Raw genomic sequence first — 14,756 nt, forward strand, 5'->3', positions numbered from 1 at the left:
GGGGGTAACAAGACATTGTTAAACACCTTGTAACAAGGCAACACACACACATACACACAAAAACGCCCAATTGAGCGTGAAACCCGCCCAATTTGGGGCGTGAAACCCGCCCAACCTGGCCACCCCCCCCCCTGGGGGCGGCGTGTCTGTGCCAGTAACAAAGATGGCGGGTCCTGGCAAAGCGCTTGTCACAGCGGCAGCTGGAGGGCGGGGAAAAAACGTGCGGCGATTTCCGGTTTGGGCGGAAGTGGCGCGCTCTCGCCTTTCCGTCGGTGCGCGCGTGCGTGTGCGTGTGTGTGTGTGAGCGGCAGCGCTTCGGCCGGCGCTCCTCTTCCCTCATCTCACCTTCCCTCCTCCCTCCCTCTCTCTCCTTCCGAGCCATGTTCAGAGCCGCCCTGAGGTGCACGTCCACCGGCCTGGGGGTCTGGAGACGGGCGGCGGTGGTGGCGGCGGCGGCGGCGGGCAGACGGCAGGCGCCGACAGGTAAAGAGCCTCGAGGGGAGGGGAGTGAGGAATGGAGGGGAGTGAGTGAGTGAGGGAGTGAGTGTGTGTGAGGGGCTCCCGCCCGCCCGCCCGCGCGCGGCGCTTCCTCCTGTCACCTTCAGCCCTTCAAACGCTCCCTCTCGGGGATAACGGTCCCCGTCCCCCCCCGTCCCCCCCGCGTCCGCCACCGTTACACTACACTAACGTGTAACGTTCAGGGGCGCGGGGGGTGGGGGGAGAGCGGTTGGGGGGAAGAGACTGAGGCGAATAGAGGTCGGGGCCGGGCCGGGCCGGGGTGTGAGACGCGGCTGTCTGGCTGTTGTGCCCGTGTGACCTTGCAATGACCCGCCCGGCACTCAGGCTCCGAGGCCTAGTCACATCCTCCGTGTCTGTGTGTGTGTGTGTTGGTGGGGGTGTGGGTGGGGAGAGGGGTGTGGGTGAGGTGATGTGGGGAGAGGTGATGTGGGGATGGGGAGTTGGGGAGAGGGATGGGGGAGAGGGGATGGGGGGTGGGGGAGAGGGGATGGGGGGTTGGGAGTGAGGGATGGGGGGGTTGAGAGGGTGTGGGGTTGGGGGGGTGGGGGAGAGCAAGTGCACAGATAGAGAGAGAGAGAGAGAGAGAGGGGGGCTTGTGGTTTTTTATATATATATACCCACACACAGCAGCATTGGACCTTTCAACGGAGTCACATTGGGAAAGGATCTCAAGCTCCAGTTTTGAATAAAATTATATATATATTTTTTAAAAATCGCCACTTTTGAAACCCGAAGGTGAATCTTTGCTGCTGAAGAAAGAGTGCGTTGGTTTGCAGGGTTGAATGCTTAAAATAGCAGGTTATGATTCAAGGTCATTTTCTTTCCCGTAGCCATTCTACGCGACACTTGTCAAATGTCTGTGTTTTATTCTTTGCAATGTCACTCGTATGCACAATTTGTTCAGATCTATCCCAATTTTTGGGATTTGTAGATTGCGTATTTTACATTCATCTTATTAACTCCATATTACAAGTATTTGCATTTTACACCCATTGTCCTTGAGACTGAATCATTGGAATTCAATGTTTGTACTTAGTTGAATATTTGATACAAAGGGTTAAACTATTGTCAACTATGTAATCTGTTTTTTGATTGCGAAAGTCATTTGCAAAGGAAAGGAAATAGAGGCGTGACTGTACTGTAATGCTAGTAGGATGTGGGTTATAAACCGACATAATGTATTTCTATGGTGAGGATTTTAGCTGAGCTTCTTATCTCCATTGTTACAGTGGGAAGAAAAATATTTGAGGGGCAAATCACTTAAAGATTCCTGCTCTTTTGCTGCAGAACTAATTAGGCAGCAAGGATTATTCGTAATAATCTGGTAGTCTGCCTCCCCTTTCTCTTCCTCGCATCTCTTCCCTCCCCCTCTCAAAAAAATAGGAAATTATAGTGTGGGGAGAAGAATAAAATAACTTTTTCACAGTGATGAATAAAAGGTCCCATACTCCCCATCTATTACATTTAATGTCACAATGATAATTATATTTAAAGGAATATGTAAAAATAATGACCAAATGTGTATATTCCAGAATATTGACTGGGTTTAAGAACAGGGCTTGAATTCCTGAGATTGTAGAAAGCTTCATCACTGAAATTAATTTTGAAAGTCAATTTTGTTCCTGGTAGGGATAAGTAGTGTTTAATTAATGTAAAATTAAATCATAATTAAAAATGAAAGCATTTTCCTCTGATGTAAACCATTTGCAATCCTGAACCTCTGATGAAATTTGGTAGAAATCTTTCATTTCCAACGTTAAGTGANTTTTTTTTCATTTTGAACTTGGTAGCCTAATGTGGCTCGCTGAGAAATCGGATAGCAATTTAGGTTCCATAGAGATTGGTTTTTGGTCATCAATCCTTAAAATTTACATTCAGTAACTCACAAAAACTATCAATTTTTCCTTCAATATATCTGTTGAGAAAAATCTGACTAAATAGTTAATCAGTTTTCTTGGAAACTTTTTTAGCTTTATTCTATCAATAATTTACATTTCCCAGTAATTATATGCAGTAATTATATGGCATAAACCAGCCAATCAGAAGGTTAACTTCAAGCTGTCATGTGCTTTGATAACGTAAGAGGTGAAACAAATTGTTCCATACTACCTACACTCTGACAACTTGATCGTTTGCCATTTGCATTGACATAAGAGCAATTTAAGCGTGCAATTGTTGGCTTAGAAACTGTAGCATTGTGGAATCCATTTATAACCTCTAATATGTCATATTTCTTGGCATCTTTATCACTGTTTCAAGCTGCTCTTTTTTGCGCAAGTTGTAATCCTTTAAACTTTTTGCTAAGCTTTTTCTTTGTCTCATCTTACTTTCTTTGTTCCTCTTTCAAACCACCCCTTCACAAAGGATGAAGATTTTGCAGTATTCAGAATATTAACCTTGGTGATCAGCCTGCTGTGTAATTTCTGTTTTTTGTTTAGGATTTCTAATGTTTGCAGTTTTCCTTATCTCTGTCATAATTTACACTTTTTAATAGGAAAATAGCTGCACAAGCTATTTACTTAAATTGCCACCGCTAAGATGTACGAGAACTAGGTTCTAAGTTAGAATTAACACTCATTAACATTTTCTTTCTGATTCCAGTAGTCTGCGTTTAACATACAATGCAATAGAACTGTTTCTTGGTATAGTTATAATGCAGTGCTTGACTTACAAACAAACTTTACCTTCATATTCATATCCTGATTGTAGATACCTAATGTGACAGACTTCATATTACCTGTATTTTAGATGCAAAGTAGCCAGAGCTCACTTTTTGATAGTACATTACAACCTTGTTAGTTGCACCTGGATCAATTTCTATTGCAGCATATTTTTCAAGATTTGTATTCAAGATGGTAGAGTATGATTTTGACTGTTGGGTAACTTTGAAACTTGGGTAAATTTGTCTTTTCATTGGCCTTATACAGCATGGACTATTCTCTCTAACTCATTAATTTTTGTTCATTTACGTATTTGTGATTATGTTGCTACTTTTGGTTTACCTCAAGTTATGTTTCACTTGTGGTTGAAAGTAGCTTGTTTGCATCTCAAGCCTATTACTCAGAATTACTTGACTATTAGTAACTCAGGATAGGCGATGTGGGGAAGAAAGGAGAGAAACAACTCTGCTCAGTCTGTCACGTTTTCTTCATTATTTTCCATTCTTTTTTATGATGAGATGTCTGGATTTGCAGAGATAAGAGAATGTAGTGCAAAAATGCAGAACATATCAGGAATCGGGCCATGCCCATTCGGTGATAGGTTGAAATGTTAGAATTGGATCCCAGTGAGAATTTGGAAGTTTTGGGTTACTAACATTTTGGTTGAGTTCTAGCAGAAATGCCAGGTTAATCTTAACATCTCTATCGATTCAATTTAAACATTTCCAGGATATGTCTATGCCTGGAACAGGCAAACTACCTTGGCCTAAATTGTGGCTTCTATTTGTGCTAGATTATGCGCAGGACAGAGGAGTCCCTCCCTTCCCTCCCCTCACCCTGACCATTTCCCCCTGCTCAGGTCCTGATCCAACTGTACAGCGCCTTGGGACGTCCTCCCGACGTGAAAGGCGCTCTATAAATGGAATCGTGTTGTTGTTGTTGACAGGCTTTGATGTGTGGTTCACTGACACAGTTTAACTGGAATATTTAAAAAAAAATTGACTCCTCTGCAACAGACATTTTACAGTAGCTTCCACTCGAGATTGCGAAATTGTATGCATTGAACTTCATGGCTGTTGTCATTTCTGCTCTTGTAGGGGAGTAGGGGTTTCCACTTCTGTTAGAGAACTGAAAAGTCTTGTGGTTTGGTTCCATCACTTAATGCTCAAAATATGCCAGACTGATTTAAGTTGCTGCTGATCTTGTTCCGCTGTTTCTTTTATCTGTGGTATTTGGGATAGTTGTGCATAACTGTACAGTTATTCTAACCACTCTTGCATTTTAAGAAAAGATGGGAAAAACTAAGATGGTTTGGAGATGGATATGGATGCAAATGTATTCTTTTTGTTAATCAGTTTTGGTTCTGTTTTATTCACCATTTGAAAGATAGAAAGATCAAATGAGGAAGTGCCATTTGGCACACTGAAGCTCATTCCTCCAGGACGTGCTTCTGCGTTTGCATAGAGTGGAGATGGAATTTGTAAGCATTAAGCTCTGAATGTCCTCTGTTTGACAGTTGCCCTTGCTTCTCGCTGGTATTCACATGGCAGAGAGGAGACTGATGAAGAGTTTGATGCTCGTTGGGTGACATACTTCAATAAGCCTGATATTGATGCCTGGGAACTAAGAAAAGGTAAGCTTCAATTCTATTTGAGGAATCATTTTTTTCTCATACTGTAGCTATTATGAAGGAGGAAAATGTCAGCATCATATTTAGTCTCTAATACTGCCTGGGTTCAATTACAGGCAGGGCAAAACCTTAGGCAAGTTTCCTTACTCCACATGCCTAATAATAATCTCTCCAAAAAAATAATAATAAATTGGTCATTTTCAATCCACGATTGTTTGTGGGACACTGCTGTGTGCAATTGGCTGCCGCGTTTCGCCCACAGCATATTCTGTGAAGCTCTTTGAGATGTCTAGAAGACCTGAAAAGCGCTTTATCAAATGGAAGGATTATTATTATTATTTTCTTACTGGAGTAATATGAGTGGCGGGGGGCAAAAATAATTACGATGAATATGTATTTTGGGAAAGCATTTCCAAAAATTATTTTTTTTACGAGGGAGAGGACATTTGACAGTGCGCTGTAATCTCTCACCCACTGCTCTTGTTCTGTTCCTTTGCTCTTTCACATATTTACCCTTTATATCTTCATTCCTTAATTGCTAATAGAAATAATCTTTCACAGTTTATCCTTTTGAACCTGTTCCTTATTACATAAAATGATGTAGAACGTTACAGGCCCGATGGGCCGAACGGCCTCCTTCTATACCGTAATATTCTATGATTCTAGGACAGGAACATGCTATTCAGCCTAATCAGTCTGAGTTTCTCAGTATTTCAGGGTAAGTGTGCTGCATTGGTGTATAACTGAATCTTGATTTTCTTTAATTATACCACATAAATCTCAAGATGTTTGAAAGGTTTGCATATTACAGCCAAAGACATTTTAAAGAAAGACTTGTACATTGTGGATGAAGAGCTGTAAAAGTTCCTAGTTGTTTGACAAGTTAACAAGAAGTGCATAAATTGTCTCACAGTTGAGAGGATGATGTTGAAAAATACATCTGACAATCTTTGCTCCATGTTCCATTTCTGACCTTGAACATTAGTGTTTTGCTATATGCTAACCTTTGGAAATGTAATAAACATCTAGATAAAAAAAACAAGGTAGCTTCTTTCGTTGAGTAGCAGAGCATTTCCAAAAATTTCTCATTTCATAAAATAATAATTTTTTTCAATAACATACCAGCAGAAAGAGCTTAATGTATCTGAATATAGATCTCCAACAGGAACTGATGCTGTATGTATCTTGTATGATTTACATTAATATGCTGTTTTCACATCACGTCATTAGTAAATGTGTGAACTGTTGTACTACAGTCGTAAACTGTGTTTATTATTTGACAGGAATGAACACCTTAATTGGATACGATCTCGTACCTGAGCCTAAAATCCTTGACGCAGCTTTGAGGGCATGTCGTAGATTAAATGATCTAGCCAGTGCAATCCGTATCCTAGAAGCAGTGAAGGTCAGTTCAATTTAAACCACACCTTTCAGCAATCTTGTTAGCTTCTCAACTTTATAGTTTTGACTAAAAGAGAATCTGATAACATTTTAAATTCACTGGAGGATATGGTGATCGAGCCCCACTGGGGAGTGGTAGGTAAAAGCATTCATCTCTCTCTGCTTGAATTATATTATCTGACGGTTGTTAAATTAATAGGTTGTGAAGGTTTTGTCCTGTTGATCCCTCCTCAAAGAAGCTCTGTAGTGCCCCTATTTAAACAAATGTCAATATTTTGGAACAAAGTGAAATAAAGTTATGTCAACGAGTCTGAGACATAAGAAGTTTCGTTTTCAAAATCTGAATATAACAGATTAAAAACAAATTCAAAATTTTCCAACATTTGACACTGTAAAAATTCTTTAGTATTTTTATGAATTATCACTGAAATTTTATTGTCAGATGGTTCTTTTGACTACTTTCCTTTGTAAATTGTCTTAAATCAATAAGGTGTTTAATAATAACTTTTGTCCAATCCTTTTGCATTCTCTTACCCGTGTATGGTATGTGGTCCTGATTAGAAACTGTTGTGAATTGCTACACATTAGTTGCCATTATGCATGATTACACTTATTCTTTCAAAAATACTGGTCTCTTCTGAATGCAGTATGAGGAACTGTGCAGAAATAGGATTCTGCTGGGCTCTTGTATGAACTGCAAAATGTAATGTGCCATTATTGAATTTACTATTATGTTAGATATTTTCCTTACACCTCCTTTTACTTCTATGAATTGTGATTCTTACCAGTAAAGATTTGTAAATTGCTGTTAAATAATCTGAGGGCATAATGATTTTGTAAACTGATACACTTTGGACAGGCCTATTTTTGAAATGTAATGGAGAGGCTTGAAAAGCATACTCGATTACTTTGGTAGGCCATTTGCTGCTATTATTTGGCAGTTCTGATTCTCCGCATGAATGCTAGTTGCAATAAACATGAATGTTTATATGGGTTTGACACTTTTGGAGAATTTTGGGGAGATGACAGAAGGGTGGAATAATGTGCCCTTGAAACTAAATTCCCAAAGACATTAACTCACAGGTTTAAATTTAGGCAGCGGTCTTTAATTTTGACTGATTGCGAGGTTAATATTATTTTAGGAAAGTTCTAGGTGATTTTTTTGCCCACTGTGACACGAGTGAGCTTTTATAACTGGTTTATGTGCTTCAGTAATTGAAATCTTGCAGGACTTTTGGAATCTTGTACACTTCCTTCTTAAAACACTGATATTGACAATAATATTTCTTGAATTCTGGATTCTTCAACAAGTTTGAGTGAGTTCATCAATCCGTAATCTTTCTGGCACATGCTCTTTTACAATTGTTTTGAATATCTTTAATTATTTGTGATTGTGGAGAGTCATTTCCATCCTTTCCTTGTGCATTCCAAGACTTTGAAATCCAGACTCTTCTGTTTATGTAGTTTATCAATTTGACTTGTATGTTTTCTCTTTTAGGACAAAGCTGGCCCTCACAAGGATATTTACCCTTATGTGATTCAGGAACTTAGGCCCACATTGGATGAGTTGGGAATCTCTACCCCAGAGGAGCTCGGTTTAGACAAATTATAAATCCAATACTTGGTGAGTTTATATCAATGTTAGGTTCCCTTTTAATTTGTTCTTTTAAATTCGACCAATTACTTTTTTTTGTCACATCACTCCAGAAAATGTTCGGCAATCAATGTCTGTAGGCTCTATTCTGTATTTGATGCAGTCAGATTTTAAAGAAGGGTGTGACTGCTTTAAGAATAGAATTGTCACAATGAGTTGGGCACAAGAGAAGCAAATTAACTTCTGATCTCTCAATGAAAGATCCTGAAAAAGAATGCATCAGATTGAGTCTTGAATTTCAATACTGAGCTGAGAAGAATCTGTTAGTTGATGTATACAGCATGTGAGAAACATACAGAAAACCAGTGAAACACCAGATTTTATACTTGGTGTTTAAAACTACTATATTTCCCCATTGATTGGCTAAATCTGTTTAATATATGTATACAAATACAGCAACAATGACTTGGATTTATATAGCGCCCTCCACTCCAGATGGAGTCTCAGAGCGCTTTAGTTTAGCAGAGCGCACATAGTTGTAGGTCCACAGCTATGAGGACTAATGCTTTGTCAAATTTCTTCCAGATAGTTTTCTGAAGATCTTCTGAAGTGATTCTACATTCTCCAAGATGTGGCATAAAATGTGTATTCAAAATTTGTCTTTATTCAGTTGTATGTATTATGTCTATCCTTGAGATCAATTCAATAAAGAGACAAAACTTCAGATTATATTGTACAGACTGTGCATACATTTTGGCTAGATTGACTCTTGGACTACTGCAGCTCAGGAAATTCCATTTGCTGTAACAGCCTATTTCAATATTCAGTGTGCACACTAATACATAAGATAATAAAGCTATTCAGGTTTTAGCACTAGTTTTATTACTGCAATGTAGCCCTAAGTTACAAATAAACCTATACATCTACATTTGCCCTGCCTTCTTTCCCCTCTTATTCCCTCCCCCTTTATCTGTTCATTTTGATGGTGGGATCCATTGGCTGAAACGCGGCAGCCAATTTACATACATCAAAGTCCCACAAACAGCCATGAAGTGAATGACCAAGTTCAGCGCCTCTCTCTCTGGTCAAACTTGCCACACCCTCAGTGTTAGGAGCAGGTTGCTAGGTGATGCCAGGCACAGTTGCATTGCATTCTTCCACCTCTTAACAAAAATGTTTTGTTACAGGTGGAAGAAATAGTTTTAGGTGGTAACTTGGACCCTTTACATTGCAAGCATGTAAATTCAACTGATGCAAAAATTCTATTTGGGAATACAATATATTCTATATTTGCTCCAGTTGAACATTTTCCTCTATTTAATAATGTCACTACAGACTGCACTTTGAAAGATGAACGTGCTGTTGACTGTCCCAGTTGGGTTATCTCTCGTTTGTAAAAGCAATCTTTCTGTTGTGTATTAAGAACAGGGTTAAAACTTATTATTGAAGTTACAGGGTTCTGTTGCCAAACTTCAGTCAATTTGTTTGCATCGGGGATGTTCCTCATTTCATATAAGTAACGAGAATGATTATTCCATGCAAAAGTAATTTGTTTGGAGAAATTAGATTTTTTTCCCCAAACTTTCATTTAATGAACCCCCCACATTAGGAATCCAAATCAGTGCAGGAGACCAGATGTGTAATTCTTGTTGAGTCCCAGCTGGGCAATTTTGCAACAATTGACTACTGTTTCTATTACTTAACAATTTTCTTATCTGTGTGTGCGTTCACAGCACTGCAATAGGCTATTTATAATGGAAAGATGTTAACTGCTCTTTTGTGCCAGAATTGCTAGGTGGGTGAATTCGTAAAGAATTGATTTGATAGGAGACTACCATCTGAAAGTTTGAAGATACATTAATTAGTTTCGCATTTGATAGATTTCACATTCAAAATATGAATACCTCGGACCTGCTTGTTACTTTTTATCAAAGTTAAATATGGAATTTGATGTTCCATCTTGTTTATTCTTTTAGTCCCAATGAAAAATGATTGTAAAGGAAAATGCTGAGCCTATGTTTTGTTACAGGATGTGGAATCAGAGCTTCCAACATAAATTTAACTTGGCTTTTCCAAATGAGGTTCAGGGGACTTGTAACCAGCTACGTTTTTATTGCTGATTTAGAGACTACTTTAGATGGAGATTTTTCTGAAGTAGCCAAATGCCTAGATCAATTCTTTGAGCCTTCTATATTTGTGCAGAGTTTTCATGTCTGAGAACAGTGTTCCAGCAAAACCCACACACAAAGGTATTGGCCTTACAGCTCGCGAATGGGGCTGGTGTGCCATAAGTAGGTCGTCCTACTCTGAATAGGTGGTTTGTACAATGACTACATATTATATTGGCTGCTGCGTTTTGCACACAAAATACAGTCAATTCACTTTACAGTATATTCTGTGAAGCTCTGTGAGATGTCTTGTAGACGTGATAAGGCGCTATATCAAATGCAAGGATTACTATTATTATTAGGTGGGGAGGGGGCAACTGGGGGTAGAGGGAGGGGAGAATATGGAACGCCTCTTAAGGTGGATCTGAGAGGCAAGGAGGCCACATCTCATGTAAAAAAGACAAAAGTGAAAACAAGCATTGCAGTTTCACACAGGGGATGAGAGCACTCGCTTAACCTTTGTTCTACACAAAGAGCTTTGAATGTTACCATCTGGTGCTGGTGTAACATCTGCAAATGCAAGGATTATTATATAGTTGCTGTTAATGATTCGCCTATTAATATGATATCTTCTGTGGCTTGATAACTTGCAGACATGAAACCTGAACAAAGGCTACAATGTTTAAAATAGAAAACGGGGAATTGGTGGTTCATGAAAAATTAGATTTCGTGCTACACATTTTAGAAAATAATTAATTGTCACCATGAACCTTCTGTCACTCTGCCCCCACCCTCTGGAACACCATCCTGCAACCCTCCTCTTGCGTCCTTCAAGATCCATCTCAAGACCCTCTGTAACAGTATCCTCCTCTTCGACCGTGCTTTTGATCTCCCTACTCCCCCCCACCACCCCCCACCCTCTCTAATCCTGACTCCCAGCACGGGTCTGAAACTCTGACTGTCCAGCACCTTGGGACGTCCTCCCAACGTGAAAAGCGCTTTACAAATGTAATTTTGTTGAACCTAAATATCTGTAACTTCCCATCTCCCACCCTTGCTCCTTACTTACAAATAAAATTTGTGAAGAACTTTGAGAAATCTGGACGACCTGATAAGGCGTTATATCAAAAGCAAGAATTATTATTTAATCAGTAGAATGAGCTAAACCTGTAATGTACTTTAATTTCTTTATTATCTCGTGTATTTAGTAGTTTCCTTTTATATTAGTGTTCTCATGATTAGAACCTAGCTTCCTGCTGTTATTTTAATAAAATATTTTGGGAAGTTGAGGGACCATCAAAGTATTTCTAACATCAAAGTGGATCAACAATGTCTGAGTGGAAAGGGTTAATACTTTCTCTTCCCAGAAGATTTTGTTCAATCTTCCAATTAATACGCACTGTGAGCTGGGGTAAAGGTACCCGACGGAATACAAAATTGCTTCAATATCCTCCATCTGCAGTTTTATTTTTATCCTGAAATCATAAGGTGGTTTTAGTAATTTGTAATATCGTATGGGATTAGTTCGGAGTTCCCTGGAGAGCAATTTATAATGTATCTCCTGCTATTATTCCAGGTATTGCTGACTTTTCCTCTATCATTTTTGTAAGGAACTTTTCTTTTCATAGGGGACCCATTTTCTGGCATCAGCGAACGTCCAAGGTTCCTTGAGATGATATCAGCACAATTGTTTGTACAGTGCTTCAGATGGAGACAACTCCCTCCCCATACCAATGAAAGCTGAGATACTGCACTCGGAATGGTCTTTCATTAGTATCTGACACTGTCAGAGTTTCAACGTGCAGAGCAGGCATTACAATATGAAGACTTATTTATCATTGTGCATTTACACTTAAAAATTGCCTGTAATATTTTACATAGGTTTAACCACTTGAATGCAGATAAATCGTTAATACTTTATGGGAATTACAGTATTTCTGCTCCGTAATCTTGCTGAGAGGGTCCTATGTGTGTGTGTGTATATATATAGTAATTGTTGAGTTTGTGCACGAGAATGCAATGCCACAGAGCAGTGGGATACAGCTTAATTTCCAGTCTACCGTAAACTGACTTCTGATCTTAGCTGAGGTGTTGATTTGAGGCTACGCACATTCCCAGCTGGTGCTATAGGCACAGGGATTTGAATGTCATTGTTGGTTATGAAATTAGTGACCTCCTCACCTTCTTGGCTGGAAGTGGCATTAGGCATTGAGAGACCATTAAAGCAGGAAAACATAGATACCTGGTTGTGATAGTCTCGCCTTGAAAACCACCCTTTGACATCAAAATAATGAGGCCCTGAAGTAACTACAATACCTTGTGTAGTGTTGGAAATTCCCTTTTAGTCAGGTGGTTGGGTGAGGGAAAAGATGAGAATCTATAATAAATTAAGGGCACGTTGATTTTCTTTAACTTGTTTTTCTTGTTTTTTAATTTATTTTTCGCTTCACATTTATTTAAATACCTCTGCAGTCCACGTTTTCATCTTTGTTAATTGAAAGATGTTGGATTCCAGCTTCCTTTTAGCTTTTGTTCTCAAGTTGGAGCAGATTCAGCTTATTTTGGCTTTGCAAAGTCAGTGCTCTAGAGATCATCCTTTATCATTTGCAATCTTTACCTTTCTCTCACAAAATATACAGTCGATTCACTTTACTGTATATTCTGCGAAGTGCTTTTGAGACCTCTCGAAGATGTGCTATATCAAATGCAAGCATTATTACTTTAAAGGTTTTTACCAAGCTCATTTGTAAAATATTCCAAACTCAGATCCCAGGACTCATCACTGACATATGAAAGAAATAACTTGCATTTTCAGAGCACTATATAAGTCAAAATCTCACAAAGTATTTTTTATAGTGACTTTTTTGAACAACTATTTTGTATGAGTTACCAATTTATCTGGAGTTGTGATGGCCAGGACACTAGGAGAAACACTCTCTTCAAATAGTTTCTACGTGAAGAACAGGCAGCGAGTCCTCTATTTAAACTCTCAACTGAAGGAAAGTATTGGAGTGTCATCCTTGATGTACGTGCTCAAGTCCAGGTATGAAGTTTGAACAGAATACCTCTGACCCAGAGGTAAGACTGCTGCTAACAACAAAGCTGACACCCAAATAGCACTGTTCACAGATATTATCACAACTATCACTACTGCCTAAAAAACATTTGTCTATTATTCTCAGGAGCTTTTTCCTTAAGCTTCTTGTGAAATTTCTGAAACCTGTTTTAATAACTGGCTTGGTGACCAATCGTATTTCATAGAAGATCATGTAACATGAAAGGGATTTTTTTGGAGGGGAGGCTGGGGGCAGCCTTGCCTGACATGTAGAAATCCATCACCGTGCTTAGGAGTATCCAAACCAAGCTGAGAGTTCCATCCCACCTATACTTAAAAAATCCTGAGGTATTTGTTGGAATGTCTGAGACGCTAACCTGCGTGGAGGGTGCTATGTAAGGGCAAGTTGTTGTTAGAATGGAATGCGTACTCTCCCTGAAAGCAGGGTGTGTTTCCGAGCAGGCAATTAAGCTGTTCTTAACTTTCCTAAAATTTTTCACTGATGTGGTAGTTACCTGAAACAAGTAACAGACAATCTTGCACAATCATATTTTCGTGTCTCACATGTGGAAATCCGAACCAAGCTGAGAATTCCATGCATCCCACCTATACATGGAAATTCTGAGATATTTGTTGCAATGCACTGTGCACTCTCTCACTAAAGAGATGTATCCTGCTCACCTACTTCCTAATTCTCACCTAATTTAGGAGAGTATTAGGCGCAGGTTGGCAAGAGCCAAGACTTGGGGACCCCAGAGCATGTGTTGGGTACTGCTGGAGTCCAACATAGCTTGCCAATGACAGCATTAACTAACAAGCTTCCCGCTGCTTGTCCAGCTAGGATCATCCTCCGGTTAGGGCTTCCGCTTGCAGGCTTAACGGGAACTGAATGGAAAGTATCCCTACTCCAGTGACTGATCTGTCCTTCCGAGACCTGCCGATGAGGCTAGGCTGTCATCAGCAGTACCCTGGAGTACCACAGAGCAGCCTGGCTCAGGAACTGGACTACTGCGACTATCACGATGGGTTGGCTAGATTCTGACATTCTGTTGCTAAACATGTCTTGGAGCCAGTTCAGTTCCAATGAGATCCCCACCCCCCCTCCCCTTACCTGTCCACCCAGGAAGGATAGTCATTAGCTGGTTTCTTCCCACCCTACAAGTGCGGATTTGACCGCTCCTTAGTTGAGTGGCAAGGTATCAGGAACTTCAAGGGAAATTATCAAGAGTTGAAGTGCTTGCCAACATTCAAAATGAGGTCATATAATGACTAACAGCATTTCGTAATAGGCACACAATAGATTCTTTTTTAACCAATTTTGCAATGCCATTCCACAGGAATAGGAGGCTGTTTCCAAAGTAAAACAAAATCCAGCACTTTATCCCTCATACCGATTTCTTCGTTAATTCACCTGATGGATTGCATTACATATGCTTGCAGCCCCCTGTGAAATATTAATGTTTTTTTTTAAAAAAGCTCAACAGGATTTTTAAAAATGTTCTTGAGCCCAGTGCAGTACAATCAACATTGAGAGTTGCCATGGAAATGATATACAACAGCAACTTGCATTTATATAGCGTCTTTCAGGCAGGGTAGGGTCTCAGAGTGCTTAACCGTGACAGAGACAACGACAATATAGTGAGCAGGTAACTGCAGTTTGGGTCTGTTGAGTGTCTTCTGATTCATCGAACAGGACTCCTCGGTGATTGTTTATTATATGTTAGATTTCAGCTTATTATTATGCAGCTGGCTAATAATAATACTTGCATTTGATATATTGATTTATGTC

At 39.6% G+C, this 14,756-nt stretch overlaps 1 protein-coding gene across 2 annotated transcripts; it reads left to right on the forward strand.

Annotated features, from left to right (window-relative positions):
• The first annotated feature begins 251 nt into the window (after positions 1–251).
• Positions 252–8,533, forward strand: LOC103188980 (cytochrome c oxidase subunit 5A, mitochondrial). 2 transcript variants are annotated; one of them, XM_007909202.2, is made up of 5 exons: positions 252–483; positions 4,696–4,812; positions 6,093–6,214; positions 7,709–7,834; positions 8,390–8,533. In XM_007909202.2, the coding sequence occupies exons 1-4, from the start codon at positions 381–383 to the stop codon at positions 7,820–7,822; spliced, it is 456 nt and encodes a 151-aa protein (XP_007907393.2). In that variant the 5' UTR covers positions 252–380; the 3' UTR covers positions 7,823–7,834; positions 8,390–8,533. The 2 variants fall into 2 exon arrangements, with proteins under 2 accessions (XP_007907393.2, XP_007907402.2); XM_007909211.2 differs by having other exon boundaries at positions 8,394–8,533.
• The last annotated feature ends 6,223 nt before the right edge of the window (positions 8,534–14,756 follow it).

The sequence above is a fragment of the Callorhinchus milii genome, unplaced genomic scaffold (genome assembly GCF_018977255.1).
Source record: "Callorhinchus milii isolate IMCB2004 unplaced genomic scaffold, IMCB_Cmil_1.0 Scaffold22, whole genome shotgun sequence".
NCBI classification, from domain to species: domain Eukaryota; kingdom Metazoa; phylum Chordata; class Chondrichthyes; order Chimaeriformes; family Callorhinchidae; genus Callorhinchus; species Callorhinchus milii.

What these genes read in the sequence shown, in the direction of transcription:
- LOC103188980 (XM_007909202.2), top strand. Translation starts at nt 381, where the DNA reads ATGTTCAGAGCCGCCCTGAGGTGCACGTCCACCGGCCTGGGGGTCTGG. An exon ending in CAGACGGCAGGCGCCGACAG is followed by an intron (nt 484 to 4,695) that starts GTAAAGAGCCTC and finishes TCTGTTTGACAG; the next exon opens with TTGCCCTTGCTTCTCGCTGG. An exon ending in GTATCCTAGAAGCAGTGAAG is followed by an intron (nt 6,215 to 7,708) that starts GTCAGTTCAATT and finishes TTTCTCTTTTAG; the next exon opens with GACAAAGCTGGCCCTCACAA.